This window comes from Scleropages formosus, chromosome 2 (assembly GCF_900964775.1).
Source record: "Scleropages formosus chromosome 2, fSclFor1.1, whole genome shotgun sequence".
Taxonomy (NCBI): domain Eukaryota; kingdom Metazoa; phylum Chordata; class Actinopteri; order Osteoglossiformes; family Osteoglossidae; genus Scleropages; species Scleropages formosus.
This window is the reverse complement of record NC_041807.1, coordinates 28,762,015-28,779,640: the sequence shown is the minus strand read 5'-3', so window position 1 is coordinate 28,779,640 and position 17,626 is coordinate 28,762,015. Positions and strand designations below refer to the sequence as shown.

General features: G+C 41.3%; 1 protein-coding gene across 1 annotated transcript in view; it reads left to right on the top strand.

Moving 5' to 3' along the window:
* LOC108936957 (opsin-5-like) overlaps positions 1–17,426 on the top strand; it is a 35,383-nt gene extending 17,957 nt beyond the window's left edge. Inside the window, exons 2-6 of the mRNA XM_018756619.1 lie at positions 10,541–10,628; positions 11,448–11,610; positions 12,042–12,169; positions 16,029–16,363; positions 16,862–17,426. Of these exons, the coding sequence (XP_018612135.1) occupies positions 10,541–10,628; positions 11,448–11,610; positions 12,042–12,169; positions 16,029–16,363; positions 16,862–17,341 (1,194 nt within the window). The 3' untranslated portion in view covers positions 17,342–17,426. The remainder of the gene's footprint in view (positions 1–10,540; positions 10,629–11,447; positions 11,611–12,041; positions 12,170–16,028; positions 16,364–16,861) is intronic.
* The last annotated feature ends 200 nt before the right edge of the window (positions 17,427–17,626 follow it).

Below are 17,626 nucleotides of genomic sequence, written 5' to 3'. Positions count from 1 at the left end.
GGAGGTTGGAGGACCTTCTCTGACCTGTCCTTACTGACAACATTGCTGAATTGTTAAAAAAAGAAAGCTGATTGCACTCCAACATCTCGTAGGGATCATGTACAAACCTTTTCTCTTCAAAAAAAACCCTGTTTCAAACAAGGATCCTCAGCATTTTTCACATATTCATGTGGATATAAAAAAGTTTTATTAATTAAAAGACAGATGAGGACATGAATATACTGCAAAATGTGCATTCTTAATGCACGTAATCTCTTGTAGTTTTTGTATGTTCTGTTGAAATATGTGTGATGTGAAGAACACATATACATAACTGGCACTCATATTATATGAATATGTATTTGAAGTGCAATGAAAGAAATTGCATGTTTATTAGCATGTTTGCACCTTCAGGGTGTGTGCCATGGATAATGCATGGAGATAATCCAGAGTGGACATGGGATCAGCTGCAATTGCACCCCTCCCCATATATGAACTGTAACTACCAAGCTCTATTCACGTCAGATCCTGTTTCACTGTGATTTACATTTATTCATTTAGCTGACACATTTTCTTGAAACTCATACTGATTAATCAGCTTATTTATACATCTGAGTAATTTTTTTCTGGAGCACTTTAAGGTGAGTGCATTGCTCAGGTGTATTACAGCAGCGGGTTTGATTCAAGCCTTGATACTTTGAGAAGAAGGCAGCAGCCTTAACCACCGCACTACCTGCCACTCATATGGTGTGATTTGAGTGAAGAAGCCCTATTCTGTAGAAGCATGAGTTGGGAAACCTACTCGCTGGAGACGGGATTTGCTTGCGTGCTTGTGTTTGTTGGGTTCTGGCACCAAAAACAGTCTGGAGACAATTCAGTATACCAGAGCTCTTTGAAAGAAAAGTGATTCCTCTTACTCCCCGTTCCAGTGGTAGAGGCACACTACCTCATTTAGTCTCCAGTGTGCCAGGGGACAGGAGCGAACTATTTCTTGAAAATGCTGGCCTTATTCTGATTTTTTACTCATGCAATTGTCTAAATTTCCTTACAGTTTTTACCATTTTTTTGTGGAAAAAAAGGCATTTGTGTGAAAAATAAAAAAAAATTAAATTACATTAATCATTTTTCCCACCAATATACCCCCATTTCTGTGAGCCTAGTAATTGCTGTTTTGTGCAACATTTGAATTTGTTTGTCCCACAAACAAAAATTGAATACGCTTCTGAACTATCTATGCGACCTCATAATAATAATAATAATTGTCATCATCATCATTAAAATTAAATTTTTGATTTTCTGGGGGTGCTGGCAAAGTTTAACAATTTGAACAATTTGAACAGCTGGATTTTATGCAGTTGGATGCACTTAAGAGTAACGCTGCAAGACCTTTACTGGGAACTGAACAGTCCACGTTCAGTCTATAAATCTGTATTCTTGAAGTGCACACCATCTGTCATATGCAACCAACCAATCAGCCAACCAATGTCTGCAGCTGCTTGTCCCGAGCAGGGTTGCGGTGAGCATGAGCCTACCTGGTAACACAGGACGCAAGGCCGGGGACACACACACACACCCAGGATGGGACGCCAGTAGATCCAATAGATTTTATATACAATAGTTTTCATTTGCATATTTATTTATCTGGAAAACTACTTTCAAAGAATCCTTATATCACGCCCCTGACCACACCGCAGTCTACCGTACCTGGCAGGAATCAGCGGGATCAAATATAAAGAGCTCCCAGGTTGCGCAATCTCCCTGAGACAACAGTCCCCTCTCAGCCCCCTCGCAACCTGCATCTCTCGTCCTTCGCCTTGTGCTCCTGTCTCGTTACCCCAGTCCTGTCTCCTCACCCCAAGTTCAGACATCCTGACCGCAACCGTGGCTTCGTCCTTCAACCACGACCTCGGATCATCCCTTCGTACGACGCTCGCATATCGACTCATTGACACACGCCCGTTCCCGACCACGAATATCGCTTCGCTCTTCGGAAAAGTAATAAAATAATTTCACCCTTGGGTCCTACCTCCAGTCTCCTGCAGTCATATCCCTGACACCTTAAGACACCTGGCAGGCAGATGCATTTCTGAAGCACAAGTTGATTCCTGTTTTTATGATACACTGATAAAAATCTTACTGAGTTTTCAGCTGCTTTTTAAATTAGCCAGAGATACAAGTGTTCTACACATTTCCTAATGTTTTTGTGTCCATGTTAAATAGGATACAGCAACGATTTATTAACTTCTTTATTTCTTTTTTCCAATAACCCACTCACAATGGACATGTTGTCTTTATTAATCTATTAGACGCATAAGAGGCTAAAATATGACAGCAGAAACCAGCATCTTTACGTGTTCAAAAACGGCCCGAAAAATAACACATGAATGATGACTAAAAACACTAAACCTGACCTTAAAAAATGTAGAAGTCGTTGAGGTGATCAATTCACGCAAATAATATGCATTCCAGAATGATAAAAATGACTCTCTGGAGTTCTTTTCATTTCTCCTGTGTTGTAATTTTTCTGTGCTTAGAATATAACCTCAGGTGCTTTAAGATGATATGATGAGCAAATACATTTTTACTGAGAAAAAAACATCAGCGCAAACTGCACTCTTGCAACTCTGCATATGTTGTTAATTTTGGAAGGTCATGGAAGAGTGTTAAGCAGTCAGTTAATACTAAAACCTTATAACTGGTTTTAAGATTATAAGTGTAGTGGACAAGGACATGAACTTAGAGCCAGGTTCCAGCCCTACTCCCTAATACTGCCTCAGAACCCATCAATAAGGTACTTGCTCTGAAAAGTTCCAGTAAAAATGCTGAGCTATATAAATGGGTCAAATACTGTATTTACTTTGGATAAAAGCATCAATTAAGCAACAAATTAACAATAAAAGTGGTGTAGTCTTATGCAACAGAACTCAAGACATAAATGTTTCATGTCGAAATTACAATAGAGAAACACTTTCATATTATAGGTAACAAGAGTACAGAAGGGATTACAGGTTTAGTCTGTTAAGTGTCCAATGTCCTCCACCACATCTTAGGGAATTGTGGTATATGAGCTGGAAAGATTGTGGGTGAAAAAAGTATACTCAATGGTGCGGTTTATTTCTACTGTGGCAGGGACGTGATGCCACAGAACATAATGTCCTTACCATTTCATAAAAAAAAGAATTCACACAAATAAGTTGAATACCACTTGAAAGAATCAAATTTCTTTTAAAAATCCATAGAAAAAGCCAAGAAAACAGCAACACATATTCAGTCAAAGCACCAAGAGGGAATTTGAGACTGCGACTGTCCCGGTGTTCAGACCATCTGTCATAAATACAGTGCTCGTTGACTCTTTATTGTGCCTCTCAGCACCTCCCATTAATATCTTATTTTTGATCTGAAATAATCAAAAGCAGTACTATATCTAGCAAACACTGAGGGATATGTCACTGTTAGGGTAAACACCTGAACACAGAAATACATCCGTTCCTCATTTTAATGGGGCAGATTGAGGGGACAAAATGTAATAACAGAAAAGTAACACTTTGCACTTTGTAAGTATTTAACGAAAAGGTCAACCGAGCTGCACCTTTCCGAGATGGTAAAAAATAAACACTCCCGAGCCTTCTGATCTGACATTTCGCAACAATAATATCATAAGCAATTCTCCTATCTGTCTATCAGTCTCTAACATCAGATGGGGAAATTTTGGCTCATTCCTCCGCACACTTTCGTCTGCTTGAAGGCCTTCTCCCAAGTGTAGCCTGCTCCAAGTGCCTCCCCCGAAAGAAAAGAAAAAGATTTCAACTAAATTTAGGCTTTGACTTGATTGTTTCAGAACAATATTCCACTTTGACCTTTTGTACATGTACGGCAGTGTATTCAACGTCCTTGTCATGGTGGAGCTCGTGACGGTCGAGGCGGAATGAAGCGCGAGTGCTTTTCTTCGTGGAGAATCCAAGAAGAATGGTCGCGGACAGGCGAGGGTCAGGCGATTCGTGTTTATCGTTGACAGGGCTGTACAAGAGACAGAGTCAAAGTAAAAGCAAGAAGTCAGGGAGACGGGGGGGATCGCGAATTGGGAACTACGAGTAAGAGGAAAAAGGGAAAACCAGGAGCAGGTCGAGAGTAGGGCACACAGCACAGGGTAACGGTTGCTCATGGAGGTTCCGTGGTTTGCTCTGGCTCGGTTGGATCCTTTTATGCCAGGCCGCCCGGATTGCCCGCAGGTGTGGCAGCGGGCTGAGCGGCTTTGGGCGTGACAGTGCTGTTGTCAGCCCCATTTCTGTTTCAACTTTAGATTCTTGACAGGCCCCACATTGTGCTCAGTTATATTCCAGAACGCTGAAAAGTTCATGATTGAAGCACCGATCACAACTTGTACCAGGCCTGAAGCAGCTTGCAACCAGTTTGGAATCAGAACATTCCTACCATGAACACAACATCTGGCACAGCAGCCAAACAGCTCCTCATGCGTCACGTCCACGTCCTTCTGTTGATTGACCGCACCTGCCCTGAATTAGAGCGGCCGGGTATCAAGGAAGCCGTGCCGGCTCGTCTGGTTGCGGAACCTCATTGAGTCTGCCCGCTTCTCCAGCGATAGTGAAAGAACCCCACTTACCTACTCATCCTTCCAGTCCCTCTTCGTCCTTTGCCCTTTGATCCCTGTTTGCTGCCTTCCTGGTTTCAGATCTCCTGCTTCAGTCGATTCACTTAGATTCCTGTCTCATTTCAAGAACAACGTCTACGCCTCAAACAACCCATGCCTGTCCCCGACTACAATCCTCACTTACTCCTTGTTTTGGTTTCCGCAATAACTGAATCTGCAATTTAGTCCACACCAACTCCTCGGTCCCCCATCCTTGTCCCTGACGACATGAGCGCAGAGCATGTTGTTCCATAAGTCTCGTAAAGTTCCAAGATGATCTCTAGTAAACGCGGGTGGCAGAGCGAGTCGTGCTGCTGTTTCACAGTGCCTGGGTAGTATGAGAGAACGTGGGTTTGATTCCCTCTCAGTCTATGTGGAGATTGCATGTTCTCCCTGTGTCAGTGTGGGTTTCCTTTGAGTGCTCTGGTTTCCTCCCAAAGACATGCTGTTCAGGTTCACCCAGTGTGTGTTCCACTGATGTATGGAGGAGTGACCCAGTGTAAGTAACGTATCTAGCAGTGTAAGTCACCTTGGTGAATACGGTGTGTGGACTGATAACACTACATAGAGTTCGTTGGAAGTCGCTTTGGAGAAAAGCATCTGGTAAATAAATAAATGTTAAAACAAGCACATTGTGAGTGCTCTTTTTCCAGAAGAAATCCTTTGTCTATCTTGACTGTACATATACCAATTTTGTCTGGTATTAGACTCATGAATGTAAATGGATTTCTGATAATTTTGGTTAAAGTATGTTTTTTGTATTGTTTGTCACACTGGGTTACCTTTATGAAGATTTGCTATACCACACATATGTTGAAATATTCCAAAACAGACAGAAGAGTATGGTTACTTTTCACACCTCTGCACGTGGTGGAGCAATATTTGTAATATTAATAAATGTGCTATCTACACAGCGGTGATAGCAGCAGGCTGTAAAGTAAGCAGGCGGCATAGCGATTAGAGCTGTAATCCTAATCAATCCTGGGTTCAAACCCTGCTCCTGCTATAGAAGCTCTTAATCAGCATACACACCTTGAATGCATGAGTAAGAAAGCCCAGTTGTATAAATGGATAAATCATTGTTGCAAAGTCATCAGCATGAAATTGAAGGAATAAGTATATTTATTTACTGTATATTTAAAGGAAGGTTTTCGCTATCAAATCATCTGCCAGTGCATGAAACCTGAACTCAGGCCTCTCAGGAAGAGTCAGTGGCCTGAAGTGTGGGACAAGACAAAAGGCATGGTTGGCATCCTCAGACTGTCTGCACTGTACTTTTCATCCCACGATCACAGCAAGAATTCTGTGTGAACCTGAAAAGGAGAGAAGCACTTAGGCTACAGTGTCATTCAGAAGATATTGCAATACTCTCAGTTGGAAACTGTGGAAATCTTGCTTACATATCACTCAGTTTAATTACCTTCTGACACATAGGGTGTCTGAATTAAAACATATCTTTCAGTTTTTTAGCTACCTCCGTGCAAGAAATATGACCATCTTTCTGTAGGACCTCTAGAACCAATAACCTTGAATGTAATCGCTCATGATTCAGTAAAATTCTTGGTTATCCATGAAACACGACCTATTCTGGATAAAGTAATTGTTGTTTCTGATTAATGTCTATAAGTTGTACAGTAAACTATTTGCATTTTCTGGTGTTTAGTCAATGCATTAAAAATTACCAGGGAAGCCTTGCTCTATGTGTGTGCATATATAAACGTGTATTTGTGCAATGTCTTCTGGAAAAAGTGTTCTGTTCTTTTTCTCAGACTCTTAGATCTTTGTGTTTATTATTTTCCCAATGGGTGCGGTGGCGCAGTGGGTTGAACCACAGTCCTGCTCTCCAGTGGGTCTGGGGTTCGAGTCCCCCTTGGGGTGCCTTGTGACGGACTGGCGTCCCGTCCTGGGTGTGTCCCCTCCCCCTCTGGCCTTACGCCCTGTGTTACTGAGTAGGCTCCGTGACCCCGTATGGGACAGGCGGTTCTGAAAATGTGTGTGTGAAAATTTTCCCAATGTTAATGCTTCATTACAGTGATTACAACAGATACATTTATTTTATTTAGTTTTTGTTGTGGTAAAATTATATGACATAATACTGGGGCAACTGGTAGCGTAGTGGTTAGCACTACTACTTCTAGAGCCCCAGGTTGCATGTTTGATCTCCAGCTGTAGTACCCTTGAGCAGGGTACTTACCTTAAATTACTCTAGTAAATTTACCCAGCTGTATAAATGGGTTCAGTAATTGTAATTTTACATTTATTCATTTAGCAGACACTTTTCTCCAAAGCGCCGTACATCTCATAGAAATAGAATTTGTGCATTACATTTGGAGAAAGAGACATAGTTGCAGACGTGTGATTCTTAAGTAAACCTAGTTTGAGTCTTACCATTTTATACACCGATGTTGATCTCACGAGTGGGTGCGCAAGACTCAGGATAAACTAATCATGATCACCCCTTTTAACACTGTAATTGGAGAAAAGCATCAGCTCAATGAATAAATGTAAATTATATTGTAAACATTTTTGTGACGATGTAAAACGCAGTAAACGGATTTTTTGCTGTGAACTCAGTTTGACACTATAATATTTGTAATCGTCACTCCTTTTTGCTGTGGATATTACAGTCTTCTTCGTTGAGGCTACGCTGGAATTTGGAGTTCTTGTGTTTATTGCATGTTTTAATACAGCCAGGGATTATGAGATTATCAGTTCCCAGAGTTGCGGACAACTTGGAGTTGAGAGTGGCAATTACATCTAATCATTCTAATCATGTAATTTAAGAGTACGACTGTATGAGTCTGATTGCAGAAACTTGGGAAATTGCCCAAATGCTTACATTACCATGTACCTAATTTTATACTGCGGGTTTCATACCATTCATATACTCTAATGACTGTTGGCAGCTCCATTTGGTAGGATGCGAGTTTTCATCAGGGGATATTGCACATGATAATACTGAATGCATTCATTCATGACTCAATTAGATGCTTGTTTGTTTCATCAAATGCTACAGGGAATTCTGCTTTGGCCACAGTGTTGCTCCCCAGAATTGATTGTTAGCTGTAAATTGATCTATATGACTGTGCTTGCATGCATTCAGTTCACAGGGATTCTTCTTTTTGTTGCTGAATACTCATAACTAGCCACATTCTTTTACTGTTTGTGCTTACACTATAAGTTTTTCACTTTCAGTAACTCTTTCTTTAGAGTCAGGTTTTCTTATGCACATCCCGTGAATTCCGGTCGGCATAATTCTTGGGATTGGCAGGATTTTGAAACCAAAAACACTGGGGACTGAGTCTCAGTTGATCCCTGTCTACCATGCACAGGCTTCAACACTTACAGTAGGGCTTGGCTCATGGATAAACCTGAGAAAATGGACCTTCTTAAAAGGAACACATTGTGCATGCACTGTGACATACCTCTAGCTCTAAATTTGGAGGTGTTATTTGTGCATAGGGAAAGAAAAAAGGAAAGACTTGACCTTCTCCAAAATTTACCACTCAACGGAGGTTACTTTTATACCTAGCAATAATTACAATTACAAATAATCATAAAATCTCTGTTTCTCAGTTCCTTGTAGCTTATTCCTCTTTACTTGGATATCAGCACTTGTTGTCAATACAAAAATGAAGACTGCAATATTGTACACCAAATGACACAATATGAATGCAAAAAATTCAGTTCAGTTCTGTTACTTGGTTTCCCTTTAGGATGATGCATAAAGGTACCTGGTACCTTTGTTTTATACTGTATATTCAGGTTCTGTACTGATAAGTAAACCTGCAGGAACCGGAATAAAGGTGGTAGACTCCCTTCAGAGAACATTTATGCTATCTGTTGATTAGACAAAATGTCCCCACCTATGAAAATGCCAACTATGTACTTTTTCATCCTACTTTCATGGAACGAGGTAAAATTGTAATTTTTCAGCTAAGCTCATTTGTTTCAGGTGTACACATAAATAGGTGAGCTTGTGAACTGCCTTCTTGCCAGAATTACTTTCTTGCTCATTACTTTAAATTTTTAAATCGAAACTTTCAGTGCTGTGTGATTTAGCTAGTTATCAATAAAAAGTGTTAGTACTGTGCTTCTGACAGTCGAAAGGTATAAGCTTGTCATTGCAATGTTCAGTTTCCTATTACAGGAATAATGAGTTTAGTTTGAGTTTATGCTAACATTTTGTATTTACCTGTTAATAGCTGACACGTTTTCCTCATTTCTGAAGTGCTCAATAGCCTTTCTGTTTAATCAAAGCAGTTGCCACTAAGAGTTTTGCTTGTGGTTGTGTTACTCATAATTATGAGACTGAGAAATAAAGATTCTCTTAAATGCTCCCACCACTGACACACCCCTGCATGTAACAACTTCCTGTTTACGGGTTAGATCCAAATGCCTTAGAACAGAAATGACATACATTTGGAAGAAGAAGGTTTTTGTCCTCTCAACCACAGGACAGGAATCTAACAAAAAGAGTGTTGTTGTTCCATTCAATCTGTGCTCTGTACACTGTCAGTTTTACCAATATTATCGGCATGATCAGTACCATCTGTAATGGGCACGACCATACCAGACCAAAGAAACATTTGTCCAAGCATTGTGTCCCCTATCAAACCACAATTACACATCTGTGTATATGTACCAAATATGCTGTAACTATTTTTACATATTCTATGTAAACTCATATTTATACATATTGCACAGTTTTTACTACCTACTGAAGAAAATTTGTCCAGTGCTTTTGGTATTATGGCTGACATGGCACTTCTTACTATCAAATTCCTTTGTGCAGAAAAGGCGTCTGAGCTGACATGCTCTGGAAACAGTCTAACTGTAGCATCAGTGGGCAGCATGTCCTGAGATGGGTCTCAGAGTCATGAACAAGAGGTGCTATGCTGCAAAAGGTGGAGAAAAGAAATCTAAGAAAATAATATTCAGACCTGTTCACTTTCGATGCAGCACATTCTTTAAAAGATCCAAAGTATCCCTGCAATAAAAAGGCAACATCAAAGTTATTCCATACTCAGATATTGCTACAAGATGTCTGCAAGTATAAACTCATTATGAAAATAGTAATATATTGCTGTGATCTCCATTTTATAAAGAACAAACACTTGGGAATTTAATATTTGGTTTAAGCTTTGAATACATATGTACATAAGAGAACATCTTTATGAAAAAAATCCCATTTAAAGAAAAAAGCCTTCTTTTGCCTCCAGTTTGCCTGAACTGTTAAAGAAAAAAGAAAAAAAAGAAACACTAATTCAATATGCAATAAGATGTGAACTTTCATTTTCAAATGTTCTTCAGAGAAGATAACCCTAATTCCTTTTCTTAATTTGCCTTTTCAGAGAACTCTTCGGTTCTCTCCATACTACCATTGTGTGCGTTCGTCAACTGTGGCTGTCGTGCACGAAGGCTGCTCTGCGATTAAGCCTGAACTGGCAGTGGTCAGGAAGGAGGCTACAGACTTGTTGTGGAACCTGTCACATTATTTATATTTGGGAACCATTGTATGTTTTCATGAACCCACACGGGCACCACAACCAGGCTTTTCTCTTACTTGAGATGACACTTGTCACTTAACAGGTCAAGACATCTACCTTTCTGTCTCACTCTGTCTTAGACTTGTGCTCAGGCAAGTTAATCATTAGTGAAAAGTTGCAATATGCAATGCTATTGCCTCCTGAAAGGAACCATGAAGCAGTTCCTTGTTATACTCTAGAGTACTATACAATACTTCTCAGAGACATATGTAGCTTTGGAGAAAAGCATGTGCAAAATGAATAAATGTAAATGTAAATATCCTGTCTGGAAGAGCTGGAGAAGACATGAGGTCTGCAGAGATAAAATCACCCCGATGCCATACAGTGTTACTCTTCACCCTTTCATTCGCTCTTTTCTCTCTAGATGGGAAATGCCTCAGAAACTGCCCTTTTTGTGTCCAGAATATCAAAGGAAAATGACCTCCTCATGGGAACCACATATGCCATTTTTGGTAAGTTTCAACAACACTAGAACATCCGTTCTTTCAAAATCACATTCAAAACTACCTATCCTGGTGAGAGTTGTGATGGCAACAGCCATCTAGACTTTCCTTTCAACAGGAGCAGGCTCCAACACTCCCCCAGGGTAGCCAAACGATATAATATCTCCACCCTAACCTGGATCTGCCACAAGGCCACCTTCTCAGGATCTGACTGACACGTCTCCCATGAGGAGCGCATAGAGATACCCCTCTAACGTTAGGATATGCTGCTCTTCACACAAACCTCCAGATGCACAAAATATATGAGGACTGGAATCAGTAAAATCTTGTGTTGCTTGACTTCTGTTGTTTGCCTAACAACACAAGAATACTAACATTGGATGTTAAGCTTCTTGGTCTCGAATCATGGAGATATATGTTGGTAATGCTGAGTGTTGTTCTTTGTGGCTTCATGGTGAAGCCGGTTGGTCTGGATCCTTGGATACAGCTGTTGTAATATACGCGTGGGCTGTAACATCTTGTCCTGAGTATCTTGAATGAATGTAATTTTCGGAATAATCTCAGCATTTTTTGTAAACTGATCTGTGCACCGTTCCCCAGGGAAGCCTCCATTTCTGTAGGTACTCAGGCCTGTAGAAATGGCTTTTTGACAAACAGCTTCAGCTATCGCTAAGACCTTCTTCTTTACGTTAAGCGACTTTTCTCCACTTCCACTTGAGCTAATAAAATGTTCACAGGGAATCAGCTGTACAAGTAGCAATCACTGTTGCTTTGACAGTCTCTCTTGTTCTCTCTCATACGCCCATTGCCTCTCTCTTTCTCGTCAAGGTGTTTTGTCCCTTTTGGGAAACGGAATGCTACTCTTTGTTGCCTACCGCAAGAAGTCCTCTTTAAAACCAGCAGAGTTCTTTATCATCAATTTGTCTATCAGTGACCTTGGGATGACCATCAGCCTTTTCCCCTTGGCCATCTCATCATCTTTTGCACACAGGTAAGAAACATCAAGTCCTCCATTGCCATAACCCTCAGCTTTTACACAAAAGCATGGGAAATAGGTACGTTCAAGTTTCCCCTTCCACCCAACCATACCATGGTTCATGCACAAAGGAAAGCATAGTGGCCATCGTCACATATCAGTACCAAATCAGGTTTAACTTATTTAATCTATTGCATTGAAATTCTGTGCTTTTTATCTAGTATGAGTAATTATTTAGTGAATGCATGTCTCAGAATCAGAACAAACATCACAGATTGTAAGATGGGTCTTCAGATTCTTCATGTGTGCCTCAGTGTCCCTGGGCTTAGGGGTCACCAATGACAGACTGAAGTTAACCACTACAGGAAAGAGGGAGGGTGCTAAGAGTTCTTCTGGAGTTCCTGCACCTGCCCCATGATTGTCTGTCTCTTGGTCTGTCTGTCCAGGTGGCTGTTCAATGACCTGACCTGCAAGTATTATGCATTTTGTGGAGTACTCTTTGGCTTGTGCAGCCTCACAAACCTCACTGTGCTCTCCAGCGTCTGCTGCCTCAAGGTCTGCTATCCGCTTTACGGTGAGTAGTGAACCGCTACTGTAGTGTAATATTTACCATCGCAACCCCACCACCTGCTAATGTTCCTTTAGAGCTGCCAGCTTTATTAAGAGTTGTGAATGACACCATACTGGGATGATATACTACAGGCAGCATTTTGTCTCATAGGAAATTAAGTCCTTCCAAAAATCCATGCATGTGGAAAAGTCAGCAAAAAAAAAGTCAGAGAGCATTTCCTCTGAGAAACAGGACTTGTTATTGTTGCTCAGTAACAGCCCGGAAAGCAGGAAAGGCTTAGTCCTCCTATCGGAATGGGAAGATGTGTCCGTTTCACTTAAATGCAAAACCTTCCCAGGAGGTCTGAAATATACATAAGAGAGGAAAATGCAAAGGAAGAGGAAGCTTAAGAATAGTACAGATACTACTTTGGATCTAAATCTAAACAGATTTTGGCCATTGCTGCAATAAAAAGCTGTTTTTACCATTGATTATAAATTATTGTGTTTAAGATAACATTTATGATTGTGTAATGTGAAAAATAATGGGCCAATGAGGACAATATTACTGTATCTCACTGATAGATAAAGGGACATATTCTTAAAAAAAAAAATCACTGTGGTGTTTTACTTTCATTTAATTCTCTTTTATTGTTTATGCTTTTCATCAATGGAGTATTAACTATGTCTCCTGTCAATGTGAGCGGTCAGTATGAGAGATCTCAGAACAGTTTGGTGTCAGGGTAACTTTTATTCCCATGTTTATTTGCCAGGACCTTGAGGAAAACATTCAGGGAAATTTTTCATGCGTTAAGGGAAGATTATCTGCAGTAACGGAGCGAAAGCTGTACTAAGTTTAGTCACCGAGGCTGGATTTAACAGTGCAAATTATGTCTCGTGGAATGATGTGTAGTTACTTTCATAAAGATTTAGCGCAACACTTACTGTTTTCATTATTTATAAACAGAAGACAGTTGTAGGTTTTACAATGTAGGGATTTATTATGAAAAATATACCCTTGATAGCTAGTTTTTTTTTACTATGTATTGAATGAGCAACTTAACAATCGCACAGGTGTCACACAACAATGAAATGTATTACCACTGTGGTTGTGGAATAACTAAAGAGAATTAACAATGATTAATATATGGGATTAATGGGGCGGCACGGTAGCACAGTGAGTAGAGCTGCTGTCTCGCAGAGCCTGGGTGGTGTGAGAGGACAGGGATTCAATCTCTGCTCAGTCTGTGTGGAGTTTGCATGCTCTCCCCATCTCTGTGTGGGTTTCCTCCCACAGTCCAAAGATATGCTGTTCAGGTTCCCCCATAGTGTGTGAGTGACAGCAAGAGTGTGTTCTACTGATGTATGGATGAGTGACCCAGTGTAAGTAGTGTATTTAGCTGTGTAAGTCACCTTGGTGAATAAGGTGTGCGAGCTGGTAACAATACATAGAGCTCATTGGAAGCTGCTTTGGAGAGAAGTGTTTGCTAAATAAATATAATATTGTGGTGTGCATCACTCTGGGTTCAGAGGAGTCAAAGAAGGAAGTACAGGCAATGTTCATAATTAACATTTTATTAGAACACCAGCAGACAGGGAAACAATGTTCTCAACTCAACCAGCCCTTTTCCTCACAGCACTGTACTACAAACCAGCTCTCTAGCCTACTTAGTACCCCCAGCCTTTCTTTCCACACACTACCAAACACAGCCACCCCTTTCACTCTCCCCGGTATTCCCCCCAGTGGTTGAACACTTTTACAATTTACCCATAATCCAACTATTTACAATAGACCCGTTTCCCGCTCAAGCTCTCGGTAACGTGGGTCGTTACAATATCATCTTGCTTAAATGAAGGGCCAGTTTAAGGGCTTTCAAAAGCTCTAATTCTTGGTTGCAAACATTGTAAGACAAGTGCAGCTGTTTGTTTTTGCAACATATTTAATAAATAATGATGAAAGATACAACCCTTTACAGGAATTTAAGGCAAAATGATGTAATGACAAGCCCGTTGTTAAACATTTAACAGTAAAACTGGAGAATAGAAGGGCTGCCATATGACCTAAGAAAACCACTACCACAAAATAAAAACAGATCCAATGGCTAAGCAGCACCTCTTCATTAGATTAATTAGAGACTAAACAACTTAGCAGTAAGTGGGAGTAACTTTTGAAACCCCTCACCAATCCTTCAACCACTGGCAACATTATAGGTGTAGCTGACATTTAACAGCGTAGGGCCGGATGTGTACAGCTCTACTTTACTTCGCTGCAGCAAGGTAGGTTACAAAAAAGCACAGCTTTTACAATTATTGCGCATGCATAAATGCCAAGCAAAACTGTCACAAAAACCAGCAAAAAAGTAACATTTAGCCTTTTGTTTTCCCATTGTAATGATTTAACCTTGGGTTGGTTCATTTACCTCTATAAATTATGAGCACCGGACAGCAGGTGTCTTTATCGGTTGCAACTAAACAAGGTGTAATATTTAAGTAGAAAGAAAAAAATATGTAATTCTAAAGAAACTAACTGCAAATTAATTTTTAATTCATTATTAGGGTTACAAATGATCTTATTACTGGCTGAGTATGTTCTGATTAGTTACTGGTAAGACTTAGTCATTGTGCTTAACGTGCAAATTATTTACATATTAATGAGACCACCAGGGCATCTGTTTTGCATGTGTGATTCTGTGTGACTGGTGGGGAAGTGCTGGGGGAAACACAAAGAAAGAGAAAAATCTGTGGGCATCTGTGTAGTTTGAGAGTTCATGAATAAGGACAGCTATGTTCACAGCCTGAGCAAAGGAGACAAGAAAAAGGCTGTGGGGGTGTAGATGATGCTGAGCAGGGATCATCACAGGTTCCCTTAGAGGGAAGCAGGACCCTCACATTCATTGCTAGTGCCCCATTGGAGCATCTCTCTGTGGGGATGAGAACGGCACCATAGTTCCATGAAATACAAAACACATCTGAAATTCAATTCATTTAATTTATTCATTTAAATTCACAATTTATGTTTTTTTTTTTGTAAATATTCAGTTAGAATGCCCTGCTGCGTAAATGGGTAAGTTACTGTAAAGATGATTATCTAACATTATAAGTGGTCTTGGAATAATCTATTAGCTACAAACAAGTGGCAGTAGTACTGTTTATTGCACATGGAACGTCAACACCAGGTCTGCAGTGTTCGGTGAGCAGGGGCTGTGGAAGCACATGTTATAAACACAGATATTCTGAGTGCCTGCTTCTCCTCTTATTAAACCAACTTCCAGATACACTTCTTTTTAGCTCGATCCCCAGGAGGAAAGAACCGAGAAGGATGTCTCCTCTAGAGCCATAAACACATGAAAGAAGGGATCTTATGAAGCTGACTTCTGTACAAAAATGAAAAGCATATTTCAAAACTTTTGAATTAGATAAATCTACCTCATACTTAATTTTCCCACTTTCATGCACACTGGACTGAATGCATTCTCCATTTGGGGATAGCTTGGAAAGTCCAGTCATGAAAGCGGAGAAAGAGAATGACTCCTGAGAGTACTTCCTTAACTTCTGCAGCCTGAGCCAGGAGATCTGAAACTCTCGACTGTCCCCTTTAACTGGACCAGATCATATTTATACTTACACATGAATAATCATGTGACAATGAAAGTAGTTTTATTGGTTGTAATGAAGTCAAGAAATTAGTTGCTTACAAGTAAATGACTTCATGAAAGGAAGTCCTTGTGTTGTGTCAAAATGCTTGTTGTTTACCAAGTTAACGTTTTTAAAATTCCTCCAACATTATTTGTGGTTAGACCAGCTTTGCTTTCAAGTATAGCATGAAAAGGATAATCATTCCCTCCTTTCGACCACTGTGTCTGCACCACTTCTCTCAACGGCAGGTAACAAGTTCTCGTCGTCCCACGCCCGCATCCTGGTGGTGGGTGTGTGGTGCTACGCTTTGGTCTTTGCCGCGGGGCCGCTGGCCCAGTGGGGGCACTATGGCCCTGAGCCGTACGGCACGGCCTGCTGCATCAACTGGCACGCCCCGAGTAGCGAGAAGTCTGCCATGAGCTACATCGTCTCCCTCTTCCTCTTCTGCTATCTGCTTCCCTGCACCATCATCTTCCTCTCCTACATACTCATCTTGCTGACCGTCCGTGGCTCCCAGCAGGCAGTCCAGCAACACGTCTCCCCCCAGAACAAAACTGCCAATGCCCACTCCCTTATTCTCAAGGTACGGGACCGGGGTGGAGGTGTTAAGGTGGAGCATGCAGGTCAGGATTGTTAGTGCCAAGGCTCATATACAAGACAAATGATAGTGAAATACATTAATAATGGTGAATTTAACCGTGCTAGGACTGGAGGTAAATGGCTCTTTAATGTAATAATCTGTGTACGTGGTGCATTCAGTAAGTCCTAAGACTGGCTGCCATGTGTCGCTGCTGTCGTTAAAATAGAGCAGTTATATACCATTATCTACACACACATGCAGCATTGACTTGCAACAACAACACTGCCACACAGTGGCCAGTCTTAGAACTAGTTGACTGTACCACATATTTATTTTTCAGGAGGATATACTCTAGTGTTGCAAGAAATAAGAATATGGTAGGAATTCTGTACTTACCTTGAGAAATCTAATGTAAAAGAGTAGTATACTTAAAATTCATCTCCTCTGTGAGAAACAAACTTGGCAGCTCTCAGTTCCGTTTCTGTCTCCCTGTCACTGTAGCTCTCTGTGGCCGTGTGCATGGGCTTCCTGACGGCGTGGAGCCCCTACGCAGTGGTTGCCATGTGGGCAGCCTTTGGGGACTCCCAGCGCGTGCCAGCCATGGCCTTTGCCCTGGCCTCCATCTTTGCCAAGTCCTCCACCCTCTATAACCCGCTGGTCTACTTGGTGTTCAAGCCCAACTTTCGCAACTCCCTGTGTCGTGATGCAGCGTACTGCTGGCGCATCTGTTCTTGTCTTTGGGGCTGTGAGGCTGGGCTCCCGCGAGGCACCTCCTCGCACCGAGGCGTCAAGGAAGCCAGCAACTCCACACGGCTTTCCAATGGCCTGGCCGAGAGCCACGGCGCCTGCCGGCACTGCCCTGAGGAATGGAGCGTCTACCAAGCCGTACCCCAGCGGACAGCTCGCATCATCGCAGGCTCCACCCACAGTGAGGTGGCCGTCAGCCAACTCTCCAGTGACCTCCAGAGCGACTTCCTATAGCTAGAGGAGCTGGCAAACAGGGCTCTGAGGAGAACAGCACTTTTGACAGGGTTCATATTGGCAGGGTTAAAGCACTTTGAGCTAAATTTCCTCACCCTTTCCTGACAACCAATGCAACACTGAGGGACAGACCGAAGGACAAGTCTGAAAATAAACACGGACATTGGATGCTGGGTTGGACCAGAAGGTCTTCAACGATAAGAACCACACAGGAACTGTAAAGCAAGGAAAAACACAACAGCAAAGTTCTATAGGATTGTGGTAAAATACAGTATAACAAAATTT